Below are 17,212 nucleotides of genomic sequence, written 5' to 3'. Positions count from 1 at the left end.
AGAGATGGAGTTGGATTAGAGAGAGGGAGAGGCGGTGGTGGCGTCCATGGATGGTGGAAGTGGCTAGTTGGGGAAGAAGATAGAGAGACAGAGAGAGTTGACGATTTGGGGTTAATTTTGTTTAGGTTTTAATTTTGGATATTTTTTTTTTTTTTTTTGGAAAGTATCAAAAATTTTGGTTTTATACAATAAGGGCAGCTTTGTCATTTTAAAGTTACAGCCCTGGCATGTGATTATCACGCGCCTATTTAGGCAGAGGAACCAAACGGAACCTTACCGGTGGGGATAGTTCAGGGGGTTAAATGTTTAAAAAAAAGTTCAGGGGGGGTTTTTAGGGAGAGAGAATATAGTTCAGGGTTTTTTTTTACACTTTACCCTAATAATAATAATAATAATAATAATAAATTAAGGGTGTCTTTTTCGCGTTATCCACAAGAGGTGGTGGTTTTAAATCCTAGTGTTCTTCATCAAGAAGAACGAACACTTACTGAAATAATCAATCCACTTCCCATCTCTAAGAACACCTGATTTTTTTGGATACCAACAATGGAGATCTGTTGGAGAGAGAGGGAAAAGTGACTGCGGAGAGAAGAAATAATACTCGAACATACCAGCTTCATGAATCAGTTGTCACTAAACATAGAACGTTAGGGTTTAATTGGGAATGGAGGCTGCGGCAACCGGACAATACTATAGCACTCCATAGTCTACTATCAGACACATGCCGACAGATGCCGTCTCATTCACACCGAGCAATTACTGGGAAATTCGTTTGAGGTTCCAAGACAATTCGAACTATGTTTGAAACTGATACTCGCAAATGCCATTCAAAGTTGTGTGGTCCAAAGTCGACAACTAAGGATTCTTAGACATATAATCCTTGGCATATATCTCCCAACTGATATTTATAAGACTGGTTAAAGAAACTATAAATAACAAACATCATGTATTCCCAACAACATCCAATCACTTTACAGAATCAGTTCGTTAAAAATATATATATAGATAGGAACAAAATATTCCATACATAATAAGTTCACGAAATTTATTTTTGTATCCTACACATTTGACGCTCAAACACAGAATGAGTTGGGCGCCCAAAAAATTTGCCAAATGCAAGCGTGTTCATGGAAATAGTCTGATTCTTGTTCAGCAATGGCAACAAGGTGTAATGGAAAGTGTTGTCCCTATCACCAACCAAAATTTTTGCCGGTCGCACAATTCACTGAGCTCAGAATCTTCAGGAACCCTTGGCTATGCTGAAAATATGCATCTTTAATCACTTGCAGAAAACAAGAACATCAATCGTATGTGAGAAATTGAGGAGACGACCTCCTGGTGATACCCATCCGCTCATAGCTTCTTCCAGCAACAATCCTCAACTAATCTGCCAATTCATCAGATTGGCTCCGTATTTTACACATTTAACATCTGTAACAATCAAAGCATGGCATCAAGTTTATACTTAGTTGCATAAATGTGAACAATGTGTGGAGATTAGTCGCCATAAAACACGATGTAAAATATGCCCAGCTTTCTACAATATTTCTATTTTCCAATTTGGCTTCTTTAACAAATGTGATGACACCCGATGCTCTCTTAGTTAATTGACCAGACTGGGTAAAACAAAATGGAAGTTCATCAATAGTAGTTCTTTTACCAAAAGGCATCTAGCCCGATGGTATAACCTCCCCATCCCCAAAGAGGAGGGGAGAGGTTCGAGCCTGGGTGTGGACAAAAAGTGTGTGAATGTGTTTCATGTCAATGAAAAAAAATAAAAATAGTAACTCTTTTCTACATTAGGATGCCAATTATTTATTGTTTACCACCCACAGCCAATATGCTATATTCAGCCACCTTTTTCCCCCTTACACATACAGGTCATATTATTCATATTAATATATTAAAAAATAAGTACCAAAGAGGTTTAAGAACTTATCTGCAATTGTACTTAACTGCTAGAGTCTTGGAAAGAACATTTCAAAAATATTTAAGAAAACAAATGTAAATGTAATGTTATAATGCTTAGACGGTATGTTCCCCGCAAAAGGGCATGAAGAGACACTTAACAGCACCAACTCTTGTAACAAAAGAAGCAAAAACCATAAACATTCAAGAAATTCTTTTTCTTAATGGCTATAGATAAACCACATTTTGATTAATGGATTCAAAACTATTGCATATTTCAGAAAGATGTTAACGAATACAGAATAAAAATTATGTAAGAACTAGCTTTTAGGCAAAATAAACTAACAGTAAAGCAAAATGGGAGTCGTTAATTTTTTGGTAATTTATGTGATAATTGAAGGATCAGGCACGACTCTAAAGAGCATTTTTGCATGGTTTCAATATGCGTTATAGGCCATTCTGTTTTTACCTGGATCTACAGAGATTTTCGATGTGAAATCATAATGAAAAACCAGTATAATATACAAGAATCTCAAACGGGATGGCATAGTAGTACATGTACCTTGTAAGTGCACTATGCTGCTATCTTCTCCTGATGCTTATGCAGAGCAGATTTTTCATTCTTTTTCCTGCACGGCAATTACAGTTCAACTTTATGGAGACAAAAGCACCATAAACATTGTTTTTTGAAGTGCAAGGTGCAAAAAAGAAAAGAAAGACTGAACATCACAAATGCTGCAACTATATAGTGAAGAGTTATGCAGATGTCTCAGATTCCGTGTATGTGTGTGTGTGTGTGTGTGTGTATTTCTTTTGAAACTTTTTTTTTTTTTTTTTGGATAAGTAAGATTATTTCATTAAAAGGCGCTCAAGAGGGGACCGCTCCCAAGAGCTAACTAAGTTTCAGACTATCCAGAAACTCCAAACAATCCCCCAAGGATTTACAATTTTGCCCGTTAACCCAAAAGAATAAAGAACTCAGAATATTGTATTTGAGAGACCAAAAGGAGTCTCTTCCCCATTGAAGGACCTCCTTTTTCTCTCACGTCACAAGCCCCACCATAAACAAAGGGGAGTGACCCTCTAAGCATCCCTGACTCGGCTATCCACCATACACCCTCTACAAGCCTCCATCATGCCCACTATGAAGGCGGGAGTTTCTTTTGAATTTTTAAATTAACCTTATCAATCAGTAGAACATAATAGTAATGTTTAAAAAGCAGTCACAGTATGCAAATAATGCCAAAAGTTATGTCTGCATCCGGTTCACCCCTCTCGACAATTAACATTGCCACCATTGTTGCACACCCTCAGCACTATCAATGAACACCTTTCCATATTAACCCACTACCGGAAACTATTCCACACAAGGAATGCTTTCAATTCTATAAACCCATCATGTAAAAGCAGTCCTCTAATTTAAATAGATAAAAAATTAAAAAATTTTGGTAGGGCCCTACAGTAACATCTATTATTGCTATCTGACCACCAACCACTACACTAATGCCAGCCTCACCACCACATATCATTGTAACCATACTATCACCAACATCACCACTAACAAACAACACCATTGTCAGATCATCATCCCCATTCCGGACCCTACCTTCATTGCACACCACCACCATTAACGTCACCACCACTGACTCAATGCCAACAGTTTCCCTCTCTCCAACCCCAACCCACCTACCAAAAAGAATATATATATAGATAGATAGATAGATAGAACTCTATTTGATTGTCACTAATGTTGCATTGAACAAACTATCACCTATCAATCCAAAACTTGATTAAAAGAAAAGGTAATCATAAAAAGAGTGAGGATAAACAATTAATATTCAGAAAAACAATGCTAAAACTTCAGATGATTCATTTTAAAAAGATATAGACATGATGGTAAAATTAGCATATGTTAAGAAACTATACAAAAAAGAAGACTAAACTTCTTAAGTCGGTGTATAGGAAAGGTAAGGTAATAGATAAGAAACACCAGTTACACTGAAACTGCATGCCAGTTGAATAATTTAAAGAAATCATTCAAACTATGTTAATAAATAAAAAGCCAAAAAACAAAAAATGAACTAATTCATATAACTTACTTCTCGAATAACTTGACAATTGACCTTGGCCTTTCATAACCTTCTATTTCCTTCCTTTGAGACTTTGGCTTCCCCCTCGATTCTGGTTTCCAGCAAGCTTTGATGAGTGACTGACCCAGTAAGTCAGCAATATCTGTTGCCATAGCCTCAGCCTTCTTCACATATGGGAAAGTCTCCTCCTTGAAATGGTAAGACAACCACAAATACATAGACAATACTTGGTGCTTACTCTCAAGATCCAAGAGCTCTGTGTCATTGCGAGCAGAACACACGGGCATGCCCATCGCTATGTTAACAGGCAGGTTTTGAGAATATGATGAAGCAAACCTTAAAAGATGATTCATTGCTTTTGGGTCTCTAATATTAACCGGGGCAAAACAAAAGTTGAAACGATCTTCTAGAGATAATCCTTGAACCCTCCCCAACATAATAGCAACCTTCTTTATATGATCATGTCGGCACAAGAAGTAAGATCCATCCAGACGGCAATTTTCACCAAACTTTTCAAGTAGCTTTATGAAAGTAACGTCTGGAAGTTGCCCTGCAAATAACTCAACCTGCTCAAAGAAAGGAAAAAGACCCACTTTTGTAACTTCCTCAAAAGGTTTCTTCAGACACTCAATCAAATAATCCAAGTCATCTAGATGCAAGGAAGTTGCGAGCCCATCTGGATAGCAGCTTCCTCTACGACCAGCTCTTCCAGCAATCTGCTTAACCTGTGATGCCGGAACTGGAACAATCCTGTCCCCATTGTACTTTGAAAGGCTAAAGAAAACCACCCTTCTAATATTAAGGTTCAAACCCATTCCCACTGCATCACTCGCCACCAAAACATCATATTCATTATCTTGATCATTAAACAAGTTAGCTTGCTGCCTACGAGTCTCTGGTGGCAATGCGCCATAGATAACACAACAGCGGTGACTTGTGTATTTCTCAATTGCCAATCTCACCTCAAATATCTCCCTCCTTGAGAAGGCGACAACACAATCTCCAGATCGCACATTTCGAAGATCTCCTAGTAAGGTCTTCGCTTCAACCACCAAAGGCTTAAACCTTTCGTAGTGATTTTCCAATAACTCGTCCCCAGTTTCGGAACAAATCTTTCGAACAATATTCAAAACGCTTGGATCCCCACACAAATGTATCTCATCGGCCTTCAACCCAAGCAAAGCCCGCGTCCAAGCAAAACCTCTAGATGAATCCGCCATCATTTGGATCTCATCAACAACAGCCACATCATACAGTTCCTCTGTTGACACCATTTCAACTGTACAAGCAACATGGTTCGAGAATGGAACATGCTTCTTTTCTTGCCCTGTATGGAGACTACAATAGACTCCAAGCGCATTCACCTTATCAAAGACTTCCATGGCCAAGAGTCTAAGTGGACTACAATAAATACCCTTCTTCGCTTCCATAAACCGTTGCAACGCATTATATGTTTTACCACTATTAGTCGGGCCACAGTGATATATAATTTTCCGTTTCATGGCTCTAGCAAATGGAAACCATGTATGTGGTTTTGTGAGGTCTGCAGACTTAATCATGCTCTGAAACCTCTTTATTTCATCCGGAAATTCTTCTAAGCAATATTCAACAAAAATTGGGAAAATAAACTTTTCTGCCTCATGACATGGGCCAAGGGAAACTAAATAATTGGTAACATCAGCTTGACATTTGTTGAAAAAGAACTCCTTGAATTTCTGCACCGCGGTAGGGAAAAATGACGCACCAATATACAATGCAAGAGCTTGATTGGATGCCCAACCTGATTTCTTAAAACTATGGAAGATCTCAGTTAGTGCATCCCAATCACCTTTATTTAGATTCGCGTGCTTGGTGGCATTACGTAGCTCCTTATAAATTTCTACAGGATCACGACACGCAAAATGCTCAAAACCAGAAATCATTTTCGAACCCTCATCACTGTTACGCATTTCGCTACAATCTGATTCAACAGTAATACTTGGATTTTCAACATCGTTCTCCTTTTCGACCACTGTCGAAAACTGTTGTTTGTTCAAATTTGTGAAATTGAGTTTTGGGTTGCGAGAGATTAATTGATCGATTGAGCTGGTTGAAAATAGGGGCCGATTTGGGAGATAAAGAGGGGGATTAATTTGGCCCTTTGGGTGGTCTGAATGATACGATTCTCTGGAAGCATGGATAAATCGATTGCAGAGTAAGAAAACCCTAACCCTAGAAAGGTTGTTTTTGGATGAATATGCACGCAATAGAAATGATGCAGAACCTCTTGCCATCGAACACTCAAATACAATAGAAACGGAACATAAACTGATATTATATAACTATATATATATATATATATATATATTTATATAATCAACAGGTGTTTGAACAGTTGAAGTCGAAATCGTACCTGGTTGGAATGAAAACACAATTTGAATGGTAGAGAGAGAGAGGGGAGAGGGATGGTGGGGCTTTATTGCACTAAAACCCTAAACCTTCGCTTATGTTGGTGAAAATTTTTAAGGGCTTGTTTCGTAAAATACTATTTAAACAGGAAAAAAATATATATATATATATATATATGAAAACACAGTGAAAAATGCATTTAGGAAAAAGTTACTAGTACTTACTACAATCCAATTTTGCCATGATTAGTAAAACGTTACTAAAATCTGTTCATGAAATAATTTTAAACAATTAATATTACACATTTTTCGAAATTTTGAACCTACAAAAAAATGAACATGATTGAGGAATGATCCATTTCTTTAAAATTTTCGTTCTTACAAGTTTAAAAATAAAAGAGGAAATGAAAATTCAAGAAAATTACTGTATTTTGGACTACCCTAAGAAATTAAACCTAAACCACATGCAACTATTGCATGTTTAGTCAGGGGGCAAGTGAGTGTGTGCATGATTTGTTAGGATACTAATATTATTATTACTATTATTAGAGTAATGTTACCTTTTTATATTAACTTTTATTCTATTTTATTTATTTTCCTATTAACTTCGTGGTTGATATATTAAGAGTGGAAACCTAGTAGTTATACAGTGGAATGTCCTCCAAGAACATTAATTTATGGTCAGATGGAAATTAATGTTGGAAAGTGAAAGTGAAAAAAAGTGAGGTGAATTAAAAGAAAATAATTTTTTTAGAATTTATTTAACCAAACTCTTAAAAAGTGTGAAATATATTTATGAAATTTGATTAATTAAAGAAATAATTATACTTACTTCCCTTGTAGATTTTTTAAATAACACGGACTTTCCATATGATTTCAAAAATAATACTAAGCTCATTTGTCAGCATTGACTTTGACCTTATATGATTTCAAAAATAATACTAAACTCATTTGTCAGCGTTGACTTTGACCTGAACGTGTTACATATATGAACAAAACCTCATTTTCAAACTTTCTAAGGATATTATCGGGTTTTAAGTAAATTTTTGAGCATAAAGGACATTAGGGTATCAAATTTTATGATAGGTTACCTGAATCAGATGAGAAGTTAGTATTGGTTAAAATTGGAAGTTAATCATTTAATACTTCTTTTAATTTATTGGCTAAAATTGAAAGTTGAAAGCTCTCTAGAGAGGGCATTACTGAAAAATAACTGATTTTTTAAACTTTGTTCGGGAATCTTCAAAAAATCACCCCACTTCCCCCATCTTAAATATTAATACAATTGTGATATGTAAAATTATTCATACAAAATATCTAATACCATTGTGGCATGCAACATTACTGAAACAACAGAGTGCACAAAATAAAACAAGTTACAAGAAACAACTTCTACAATGTCCAAGAATCTGAGTTGCTAGAAATATATGAAACACACACACACACACACACACACACACACACACAGATGTATATTTTAGAGTTGATGAAGACATTCCATAGCTGATGCAACCCTCTGACGTGAACTTGAACCACCTTTGTTTTTGCCAAACTTGGATACATTGTGATGAACTCACACTGACCCTTCAATTTGGACTTTTGAACACGAAGCAACGCCAGACTGATCATAGGAGCTTTCCCAATTTCTTCCATCAAAATACTTAATCTCAAAACGGGTTAGTGTTCCTGGATCCACACACCTGAATGTAACTGCAATTCCATTTGGATTTGACCGCGGAATATAAAAAGAGGTTATGCCGCAAACCTTGCAGAGTGTGCTGGTGCAGTACGAGTGCCAAAGGTATAGGTTGTAAGGAACTGTTTGGAGTCTCCCAAAAGCTCAAATCTCCCGGAAGGGACAATGTAGTGAGTGTTGCCTCTCATGGTGCAGTCAGAGCAGTTGCATTGCCAGGCTACAACACTGGGTGGAGCTTGGACGCGCCATCTCACACTTTTGCAGTGGCATCCACTACTGTGCACAACCATCTCAGAATCCATTACACGGGATTTTATGTCTTCAAAGGTGCTGGTGTATGCTGGTGCTACAATCTGCCAATAGCAACAAGCTACAATTGCAATTACCAATTGAACAAGCTTTAATTATATTTCATCCTTCAACAATTATTGAAATAAGTAAGCATATTGTCACGATCCGATTCCTAACGACGCCATGAGCATAGAAGATACGCATGCTGGTTGGCTAAGAACATTCATTGACTGGGAATGGTTCCAGGGAAGGGGCGTGCAGGACCACAGGATGGTACCTCTTCAGAGTTCAGGCAGGTCGACTCGGTTCAGTTCGAGGTGCTTGTCGCTAGTCTTGGACTTGACTATGAAGAAGGGAGTTGGCCATCCCTTGCACAAACTGGTCGGGAGCTGGAGCCGTTCCCCTGACGAGGCCATGACAGGCCGAAACCAGTCAGCATGTATCCTTGGGAGGGCAGGTCGTGGTGGCTGACCAGGGCGCTTGCGCGAGCTGAAGCAACGCCTTGGTGCCGCACGGACCGTGCCGCTGCGCCAAATCTCTAGGCCCGTGACAAATGGTATCAGAGCAGGACTTGGGGAAAAGCACAGAGGTGTGCCCCCTTGTCGATCCGGGGGTCTTGAGAATGAAGACGGTGCACTAAAGCGTCGGCGGGCAATCAATGCTGTTGGAGGAGGGCCTCCATCTCCCCATGAAGATGCGTCCTTTAAGCCGGAGGGCCGCGCGCATCGGATGGCCGGAGGGCCGCGCGCACCAAAGTTCTTGCAAGTTCAAGAGGCGTGCAAACCGTTGTGAAGGGCGGGTATCAAGTCAGCCGGAGGGCGCTTGTTTGCTCGGGGTGTCGCGGAGGCGGCATAACGTGGGGTTGCGTCCCGAAGAAGTGGGCGTCCCTTTAGCCCGAAACCCTATCATTGGGCGAGTGCAGTCAGGGGTTGTACAAGGAAGCGATGGTGGGCAGGCGAGCATACCACCTGGAGGAGAGAGACTTTGGAATGTTGGACGCAGCGGAGTCAGCGCCGCACTGCGACGAGGGCGTCGCAGGATTTGGGTGGGGGAGAATGTCACGATCCGATTCCTAACGACGCCATGAGCATAGAAGATACGCATGCTGGTTGGCTAAGAACATTCATTGACTGGGAATGGTTCTAGGGAAGGGGCGTGCAGGACCACAGGATGGTACCTCTTCAGAGTTCAGGCAGGTCGACTCGGTTCAGTTCGAGGTGCTTGTCGCTAGTCTTGGACTTGACTATGAAGAAGGGAGTTGGCCATCCCTTGCACAAACTGGTCGGGAGCTGGAGCCGTTCCCCTGACGAGGCCATGGCAGGCCGAAACCAGTCAGCATGTATCCTTGGGAGGGCAGGTCGTGGTGGCTGACCAGGGCGCTTGCGCGAGCTGAAGCAACGCCTTGGTGCCGCACGGGCCGTGCCGCTGCGCCAAATCTCTAGGCCCGTAACAATATGCACGGAAGATTACAGGTTAATCGAAGTTCGGAGTTAGAGAACAAGAATATGGGAATTCACCATCCCACAGATGCTTCCACTATAGTAGTTTGATATGCTAGTTTGACTATGTATGCAAACTACTGTCAACACCACGTACAATTGAGATGAGAAATGTAGCCCCGAAGACCTTGAACAGTAAACTAAGGACCAACATCAGAAAGATTAATTTTCCACATACACATGGTGTTACCACGAGAATTATATTTATTCAACTGGGTGGTACTATAAACCTGTGACTTATACTGCAACCCACAGAAATAAAAAAGAAAAAGTATTGAAGGAGTCCTGTGGAAGCCTTGATGAAGATATTCAGAACCAGACAATGAAACGTTTCAACATCCGGTTTCCATTTAGACACGTAATAGAAAATTGAATGCCTCCATTGCATTATACACAAAACTTAATGGAAACTGATATAAAGAATGTGTATCTGAAGGCGCAGAATTAATTTTATATCTTCTGGACATAACACAGTTTCAACTTTTGATCAAATTCTGAGAGTAAAAGGGCTCAATCACAATAATTTCAAATCTAGTTTTAGAAGCGCGTAATTGCATTGCTAGCAATTGTAAGACGTTTGCATGTAGAGGAACAGTCCCTAATTGCTGTGAAAAGGAACTACCAGTAGCATTTCCTGTTTTGGTCTACGTATTTCTGCGGTGTTAGTTTCAACAAGTGATCTAGTGCTAGTTCCATTACAAAAAGATAATTGTAGGAGAAAAGGTTCCTTCTATTAGACTATGCTTCAAAGTTTTTGGTTCATATAAAATGTTCTATTGTTGTTGAAACTACAAAGAGGCTATTGTTCAGACTCTATATAGGAACCATATTCCTAATATTTGGTTTCTTTGCAAAAACAATGGCCTCGATTTCATGTAAGTTTACCACTTAAGAGTAAAGACAAGCCAGAGACCAAGGTTCCTACTATGACACTAAAAAATTTAGCATAAATGAAAAGTAAAGTTTAAGAAATAATAAGTAGAATAGTAAGATTTAACCACAAGAAAGGTGATTACTGCAAGAACCATAGATATTATATAGTATAATTCTAAAACAGACTTATTAATCAACCCAAGAAGAGAGATTTTTTAATAATATCATTGCATTCAAAATATAAATATAGTCTACAATCAGAAACCAAAAAAAAAAATCAAACAAAAAGATTAAATTGCAAGAACAGCAAATTGTAATTTTTTTTTCCAACAAAACAAACTTAAACTTGTAATACGCAGACTAACCATTCTATCCTGATGTTGATGAGCAATATAAAACCCTTGGATGGATGGGTGAAGTGGAGGTAGCAAATTCCCAATTGCAGACTAGCTAGGGACTAGGACAACTAGCGTACCTTCAACGAAACCAAGCTGTCGACATAAGTATGGTAACAGTTCTTACAATCCCTGTCTTCTTGACCCATCATAAAGAAAGTAACTTCTCCAGCCTTGATGTTGTAAACAATGTAATTTGTCGATGGATCTGAAACACGAATGATGACTGACTCTCCATTTTTTAACCAGACAAGAGGATACATATACCTGTGCGAAGAACATTTCTGGGGATGAAGCATTCCCTTAAGGATGCCACGTTGAGCTGTCAAGTCAATGTTATAAAGCCTTGTCCACTCTCCTTTTTTTTAAATTCTGTCAACACCCAAACCTCCACAAAAATTTCTTTTCTCGAGCCATCAAAGCTAGAAAGTTTTCCCTTCCCATAAAATAACCCCCTTTTTCTTTGAAGACCTTAGGATCTGGAAGCTTGTGCATTATTTCAGTTTCAATATCCAAAGCCAGAAGATAAACAGAAAATCTAGAATCAGGAGTCCAATAAATATACCCTCCTGCAGATAATGGTGTAATGGTAAATAGATACTCATTAGCATTTGGAATATGTTTAGTATCTCTCACTACCCACAGTGAATGTTGCACACATTAAGCCATCAGTGACAGCATCACAGAAGACGTGGACAACTTTGTATCTCCTGATAGAAGGAACATATACGAAAGCAGAAACAGTAAAAGCTACAATAGGTTCAATTCAAATAATGGAGGGAGGGTCAGTATTTCCTTGGTAATAAGATTTGCAATACATAATATAAAATTATTACTGTCATGACGGAACAAAACTAAGCCGTCACAACTAGTTCAAATACGATTAGAGAATTCATATCTTAATTTTATTACCCGAACATCGCAATTGCTTATGATCTCCACAAAATGAAGCACTTCTGGATGACCCCAGGGTTGGATAAGGAGGCCATTAGTTGATTTTTGAAGGTGTGCATTAATAAAATCAGGGTTGTTGATAATATTATACTCCTCTCGGCAAACATATCTCATCACATTGTACAGAATCTCAGCAGGAAGCAAAACCAGGATGTTAAATATGACACCTTCAGGAAGAAAAGGTATGCTGCTAATTCTCGTCTTCCTCCTGCTTGAACAAGCAACTGCCTTAATTTTCTTGGTGATATGATTGACACCAGACACCTGCAGCTTTAAAAAAAATAAGGATTAGAAAGAAAAATTGCAACTTCAAAAAGAAATTAAAAACGAAAGCACACCTTAAAACTTTGTAGTATGATAGCTGTAAAGGAAGAAGATAAAAAATAAAAATAAATAAATAAATAAATAAAAAGGGTCTTTACTCTTCCTCGTCTAATTTGTTGAGGCATTTCATCGAACAGTTCCACATGCATAAACGAATATATATAGGACTTTTTGTTTTGAACACAAACTATCTCATATTACAGCAATCAGAAACTTAAGATATATATATATATATATATATATATATATAGAGAGAGAGAGAGAGAGAGAGAGAGATTTTAGCTGAGGAGAGTGGGCATTATGATGAGAATTGCCACAGCGAATGCAGCTCTTGCTAGTCGAGCTGATCTTCTGGGTCCAAACGATGACGACATACTCAAACCCTCTGATTTCAGTTTATAAACTGAAATCATAAATTTGATCAAAATTAACGGTTAACAGATATTAGAGGACGAATTTTTTACATTTTACCCTAAATTCGCCCAAATTCAATAAATTTTCTTCTTTTCCTTTCTCCACCAAACATGATATGATATGTTCACCATAACTTGGAGATGTGTGATTCTAGGGGGCCATTGAACATTTGCAGCATTGGCAAGTGCTATTTACCTTATAATTTCAAGGTTCTAAATGCAACTATAATAGTAATGCTATCATTAATTAATGAGACTAAAATGGCTACTTCAACACAAATTGAAGATGATCACAATACAAAGAGAGCTATGATACAATGACTGATTGACACAAATACTGAAACAACAGAGTACACAAAATAAAACAAGTTGCAGAAACAACTTCTACAATGTACAAGAATCTGAGTTGCAAGAAATATAGAAGTAATAGAACACACACACACATACGCACAGAGATGTATATTTAAGAGTTGGTGAAGACATTCCATAGCTGATGCAACCCTCTGATTTGAACTTGAACCACCTTTGTTTTTCCCAAACTTGGATGCATTGTGATGAACTCAAACTGACCCTTCAATTTGGACTTTTGAACACGAAGCAATGCTGGACTGATCATAGTAGCTTTCCCAATTTCTTCCATCATAATACTTAATCTCAACATGGGTTAGTGTTCCTGGATCCACACACCTGAATGTAACTGCTATTCCATCCGGATTTGAACGCGGAATATAAAAGGAGGTTATGCCACAAACCTTGCAGAAAGTGTGCTGTGCAGTATGAGTGCCAAATGTATAGGTTGCAAGGAACTGTTTGCAGTCTCCCAAAAGCTCAAATCTTCCGGAAGGGACAATGAAGCTAGTGTTGCCTCTCATGGAGCAGTTGGAGCAGTTGCATTGCCAGACTACAACACCGGGTGGAGCTTGGACTCGCCATCTCACGCTTTTGCAGTGGCATCCACCATTGTGCACTTCCATCTCCGAATCCATTGCACGGGATTATATATCTTCGAAGGTGTTAGAGATAGATTGTAGCTTCTTCGCTTTGGCGTATGCTGGTGCTACAATCTGTCAATCATGTAGATACATTAGCAACAAGCTGCAATTGCAATTAGCAATTGAACAAGCTTTAATTATATTTCATCTTCATCAACAATTATTGAAATAAGCAAGCAGATGCACCAAAAGCGAAGAAGCTACAATCTGTCAACAAGCTACAATTGCAAATTTGCAAAAATACCAATTGAACAAGCTTCAATTTTATTTCATCCTTCAACAATTATTTAAATAAGTACGCAGATGCACCAAAAGATTAATTAAAGTTGGGAGTTAGGGACCAAGAATACGGGAATATACTATTCCACAGATGCTTCCACTATAATTGTTTGACGACATACGCAAATTGGTGTTAACACTACCCTTCCCTCGAGACGAGAAACGTATCCCTGAAGACCTTGAACAGTAAACTAAGGACCAACATCAGAAAGATAAATTTTCCACATACACATGTCCTTAAAAGGTGTTTATACCAATTCAAAAAAGACATGACTGTTACAGCCTTGGTTCATTTCCTAATGACATGCCCTTAAAAGGTGTTAGATGACATTAAACAAAACCCAATAAAATCCTCAAGAAAAATGTTCCCATCAATCATTAATTTCCCAGAATTGAGGTCTATAATAATGCAATAGACTTGGAATTGCATGAGATTCAAACATTCAAATCACATCCCTTTCTCATACATGTATTTATAACTAGTAAGCAAGCATGAACACATCATTGTAATCTAAACGGGATTTATTGAAGACTTCAAGAGCTCAAAGAGATGATATTCAGATGCAAATGAAAATTTATTGACAACCCAGTGAATATGTTCTTCTTAACTCATAAAACAATTATACAATATGTTCAAGTCCAATTATAGAGTTATACATATAGAGAGAGATTGATTTACCTGATGGGATATGAACTGATGAGTAAGAATAGAGAGCATCTAGTAGCAGAGGTTAGAGAAGAGAGGGTGGGTGGGGTTATTGGGTTCAATAAAGTCAAGGTCCAATGAACCCGAACTTTGTATATATATTTATTTTATTCTGATCTTATTATGGGCCACTATTAAAACCACTAATGGATTTGGATGGAAATAAGGCTGGTCCGGTCTGGATGAAACGAATACTGTTTGGCTCTAAATTTGAGGTCATACGGGGTTTTATTTTATTTTCATTTTTATGTTTTTGTCATTACCATTTCATCATAGTTTAGACTTTAGACAATTTAAGAAAATTAAAAGAAAATAAAAGGAAATATTGTAACTTCATTATAAAAAATATAAAAAAAAATCAAGAAATGAAAAAAAAAAAAAAAAAAATTATGAAAAATTTGATGATTATGGACATTGAATTTTCACAAAATTTGAAGTGCCAAACAATTATTATTATAACTATCTTAACTACAATCCCTTTTGACTATATAACCAAACCAGAGTAAAATAATAAATAATTAAAGTTATTCTCTCCACTTTTGTTTTTATAGATTTTTTATACGCCTATTTTTTACATACTAATTCTATAAATATTCACGATAATATCTTTAAGATTCACTCTTCCCCGAAATACTCTAGAAAAGTGTAAAAGCAAATGTGGATGCCCTCGCAAAAATTTTGATAAACAGTTTAGTATTGGGAGATTATCTGGGCAGCCACCTTAATTGTTTCTCTCACAATAACTTTTATGATGCGTTTGGGTGCACCAGGAGTGGAGCCAAAATTCAAAGGGCACAGTGTGGAAAAAAAAATAAAAAAATATAATAATTACGACAATAAATATAGATTCTATAAATCAAGAGATGAAGAAGAAAAATTAGTCAAAGTATATGTCAATCAATGAGTAATTTAAGAAAGATAAATAATTAACAAAAAAAAAAAAAAAAAAAAAGAGGAAAGAAAAATAAGAGATTTTTGAAAGAGAAAAAAAAAAAAAAAAAAAATAGAGTTGGATTCAAAAAGGAAAATTTGACTTTTTTTTAAAGAAATTAAACAAATTTAAAGAGTAAAAAAGAGAAGAAATACAAAATTTAAGAGATAATTTTAGAAAATAAAAATCTTAGGGGGGCATCATATGAATTTTTTCATATATACATGTAAAAATATATAAATTTAGGATATGTATTATAGTAAGCAGGGCTCCGCGCCTGGGTGCATCGAATTGGTACTTTAATTTAGGATTTCTAAATTTCTTCCGATTCTAATTCCAATTCAAAGTGATAAATTCAGTGCTCCCAAATATAGTATTAATTTATTTAAAAAATTATGACAATCAAACAAAATTTTTAATTTGTTTCTATTTTTCTTTTTCACCTTTCTGGATAAGTGAAAGCTATTTTTTAAAAATAAAAAAAAATTGAACTAAGCAAATGTGACATTTGCTCCCTCTCTCTCCTTTAAAACTTACTTGATCATAAAGTGAACACAAAAAAAAAAAAAAAAAAAAAAAAAAAAGGAAAAAGTCTGGCTTAGACTTAAAAATAAAATTCTCCCTTAACCCAACCCAAAGAACAAACATAGCTATTTGTTCCTGTAGGTGTTGGCCCAAAAAATAGCCCAAATCTCTTATTGGATACCATCTTCCAAGCTTTCAAAAACAGCCTGCAAAACCCAAAAACATATGCCGAAAGAAGAGAAAGGCAGAACCACCCCACTTCATCAATTTGGTGCTTAGGACCACATTGAAATACCAATTTTGGTCCTGCCATGGCAGATTTTTGAAGTGTGAGTACTCAAGACAGGAGAAGTCATTACATATTCCGGAGACCATTAATTTCGACCAATCATTAACTGATATGCAAATAAATATGTAAACTTTGTGTCAGTTTTATTCACTTTTTTTATGTTTTTTTTTTTTTTTTGAAAGGTTATTCACTTTTTTGTTTGCGTATCAGCTTGGAACCAATAGTTCCAGGACCATGTAATAATTTCTTCTCAAGATAGAATTAACATTTGATAACTTTCAAAGTGACTGCTCTACGGTTAGCACCCGAACCTGTGACACGGATACTTAAGCATTTTACCACTGAATTATACAACATCGATCCTCTGGTCATACATACATACATACATACATACATATATATATATATATATATATATATATATATATGTATGTATGTATGTATTTGTCAACTTGTACCAATTTCAATTAGCTAGGGTTAATTTGCAAGGACTTGAACCAAATAATTTTAGCTTCATTTATGAGTTGGGAGTGGGAAATCACATGTCCAGTTTAAGTAGGACCAAAGTTATGGTCTTGAAGGTTGACAAAATCAACTTGAGTTGATATATATATATATATATATATATATGTATTTGTCAACTTGTACCAATTTCAATTA

At 36.9% G+C, this 17,212-nt stretch overlaps 2 protein-coding genes and 1 pseudogene across 2 annotated transcripts; all 3 read right to left on the bottom strand.

Annotated features, from left to right (window-relative positions):
- Window positions 1–914: 914 nt before the first annotated feature.
- LOC132266388 (DExH-box ATP-dependent RNA helicase DExH18, mitochondrial) lies at window positions 915–6,475 on the bottom strand. Its single transcript, XM_059767240.1, has 3 exons — window positions 4,008–6,475; window positions 2,471–2,537; window positions 915–1,431 (listed from the first exon to the last, which is right to left on the bottom strand). The coding sequence occupies exons 1-2, from the start codon at window positions 6,269–6,271 to the stop codon at window positions 2,483–2,485; spliced, it is 2,319 nt and encodes a 772-aa protein (XP_059623223.1). The 5' UTR covers window positions 6,272–6,475; the 3' UTR covers window positions 915–1,431; window positions 2,471–2,482.
- A 1,151-nt stretch (window positions 6,476–7,626) lies between these two features.
- On the bottom strand, window positions 7,627–11,248 carry LOC132266386 (uncharacterized; annotated as a pseudogene).
- Window positions 11,249–13,094: 1,846 nt separating this feature from the next.
- On the bottom strand, window positions 13,095–14,884 carry LOC132266387 (uncharacterized). The gene is made up of 2 exons (XM_059767239.1): window positions 14,781–14,884; window positions 13,095–13,894 (listed from the first exon to the last, which is right to left on the bottom strand). Exon 2 carries the CDS (start codon window positions 13,814–13,816, stop codon window positions 13,391–13,393), a length of 426 nt encoding a protein of 141 aa, XP_059623222.1. The 5' UTR covers window positions 13,817–13,894; window positions 14,781–14,884; the 3' UTR covers window positions 13,095–13,390.
- Between the last annotated feature and the right edge of the window lie 2,328 nt (window positions 14,885–17,212).

The sequence above is a fragment of the Cornus florida genome, unplaced genomic scaffold (assembly GCF_030987335.1).
Source record: "Cornus florida cultivar Cherokee Brave unplaced genomic scaffold, ASM3098733v1 CherokeeBrave_3.0.0_Hap2_Chr07, whole genome shotgun sequence".
In the NCBI taxonomy this organism is placed as follows: Eukaryota; Viridiplantae; Streptophyta; class Magnoliopsida; order Cornales; family Cornaceae; genus Cornus; species Cornus florida.
The sequence above is the reverse complement of the archived record's forward strand: the minus strand, read 5'-3'. Positions and strand labels throughout refer to the sequence as shown.

Coding starts and splice junctions, on each gene's coding strand:
- LOC132266388 (XM_059767240.1), bottom strand. CDS start 6,271: ATGGCAAGAGGTTCTGCATCATTTCTATTGCGTGCATATTCATCCAAA. Junction 2,538..4,007: donor ATTGTCAAGTTATTCGAGAA/GTAAGTTATATG, acceptor ATTGCCGTGCAG/GAAAAAGAATGAAAAATCTG.
- LOC132266387 (XM_059767239.1), bottom strand. CDS start 13,816: ATGGATTCGGAGATGGAAGTGCACAATGGTGGATGCCACTGCAAAAGC.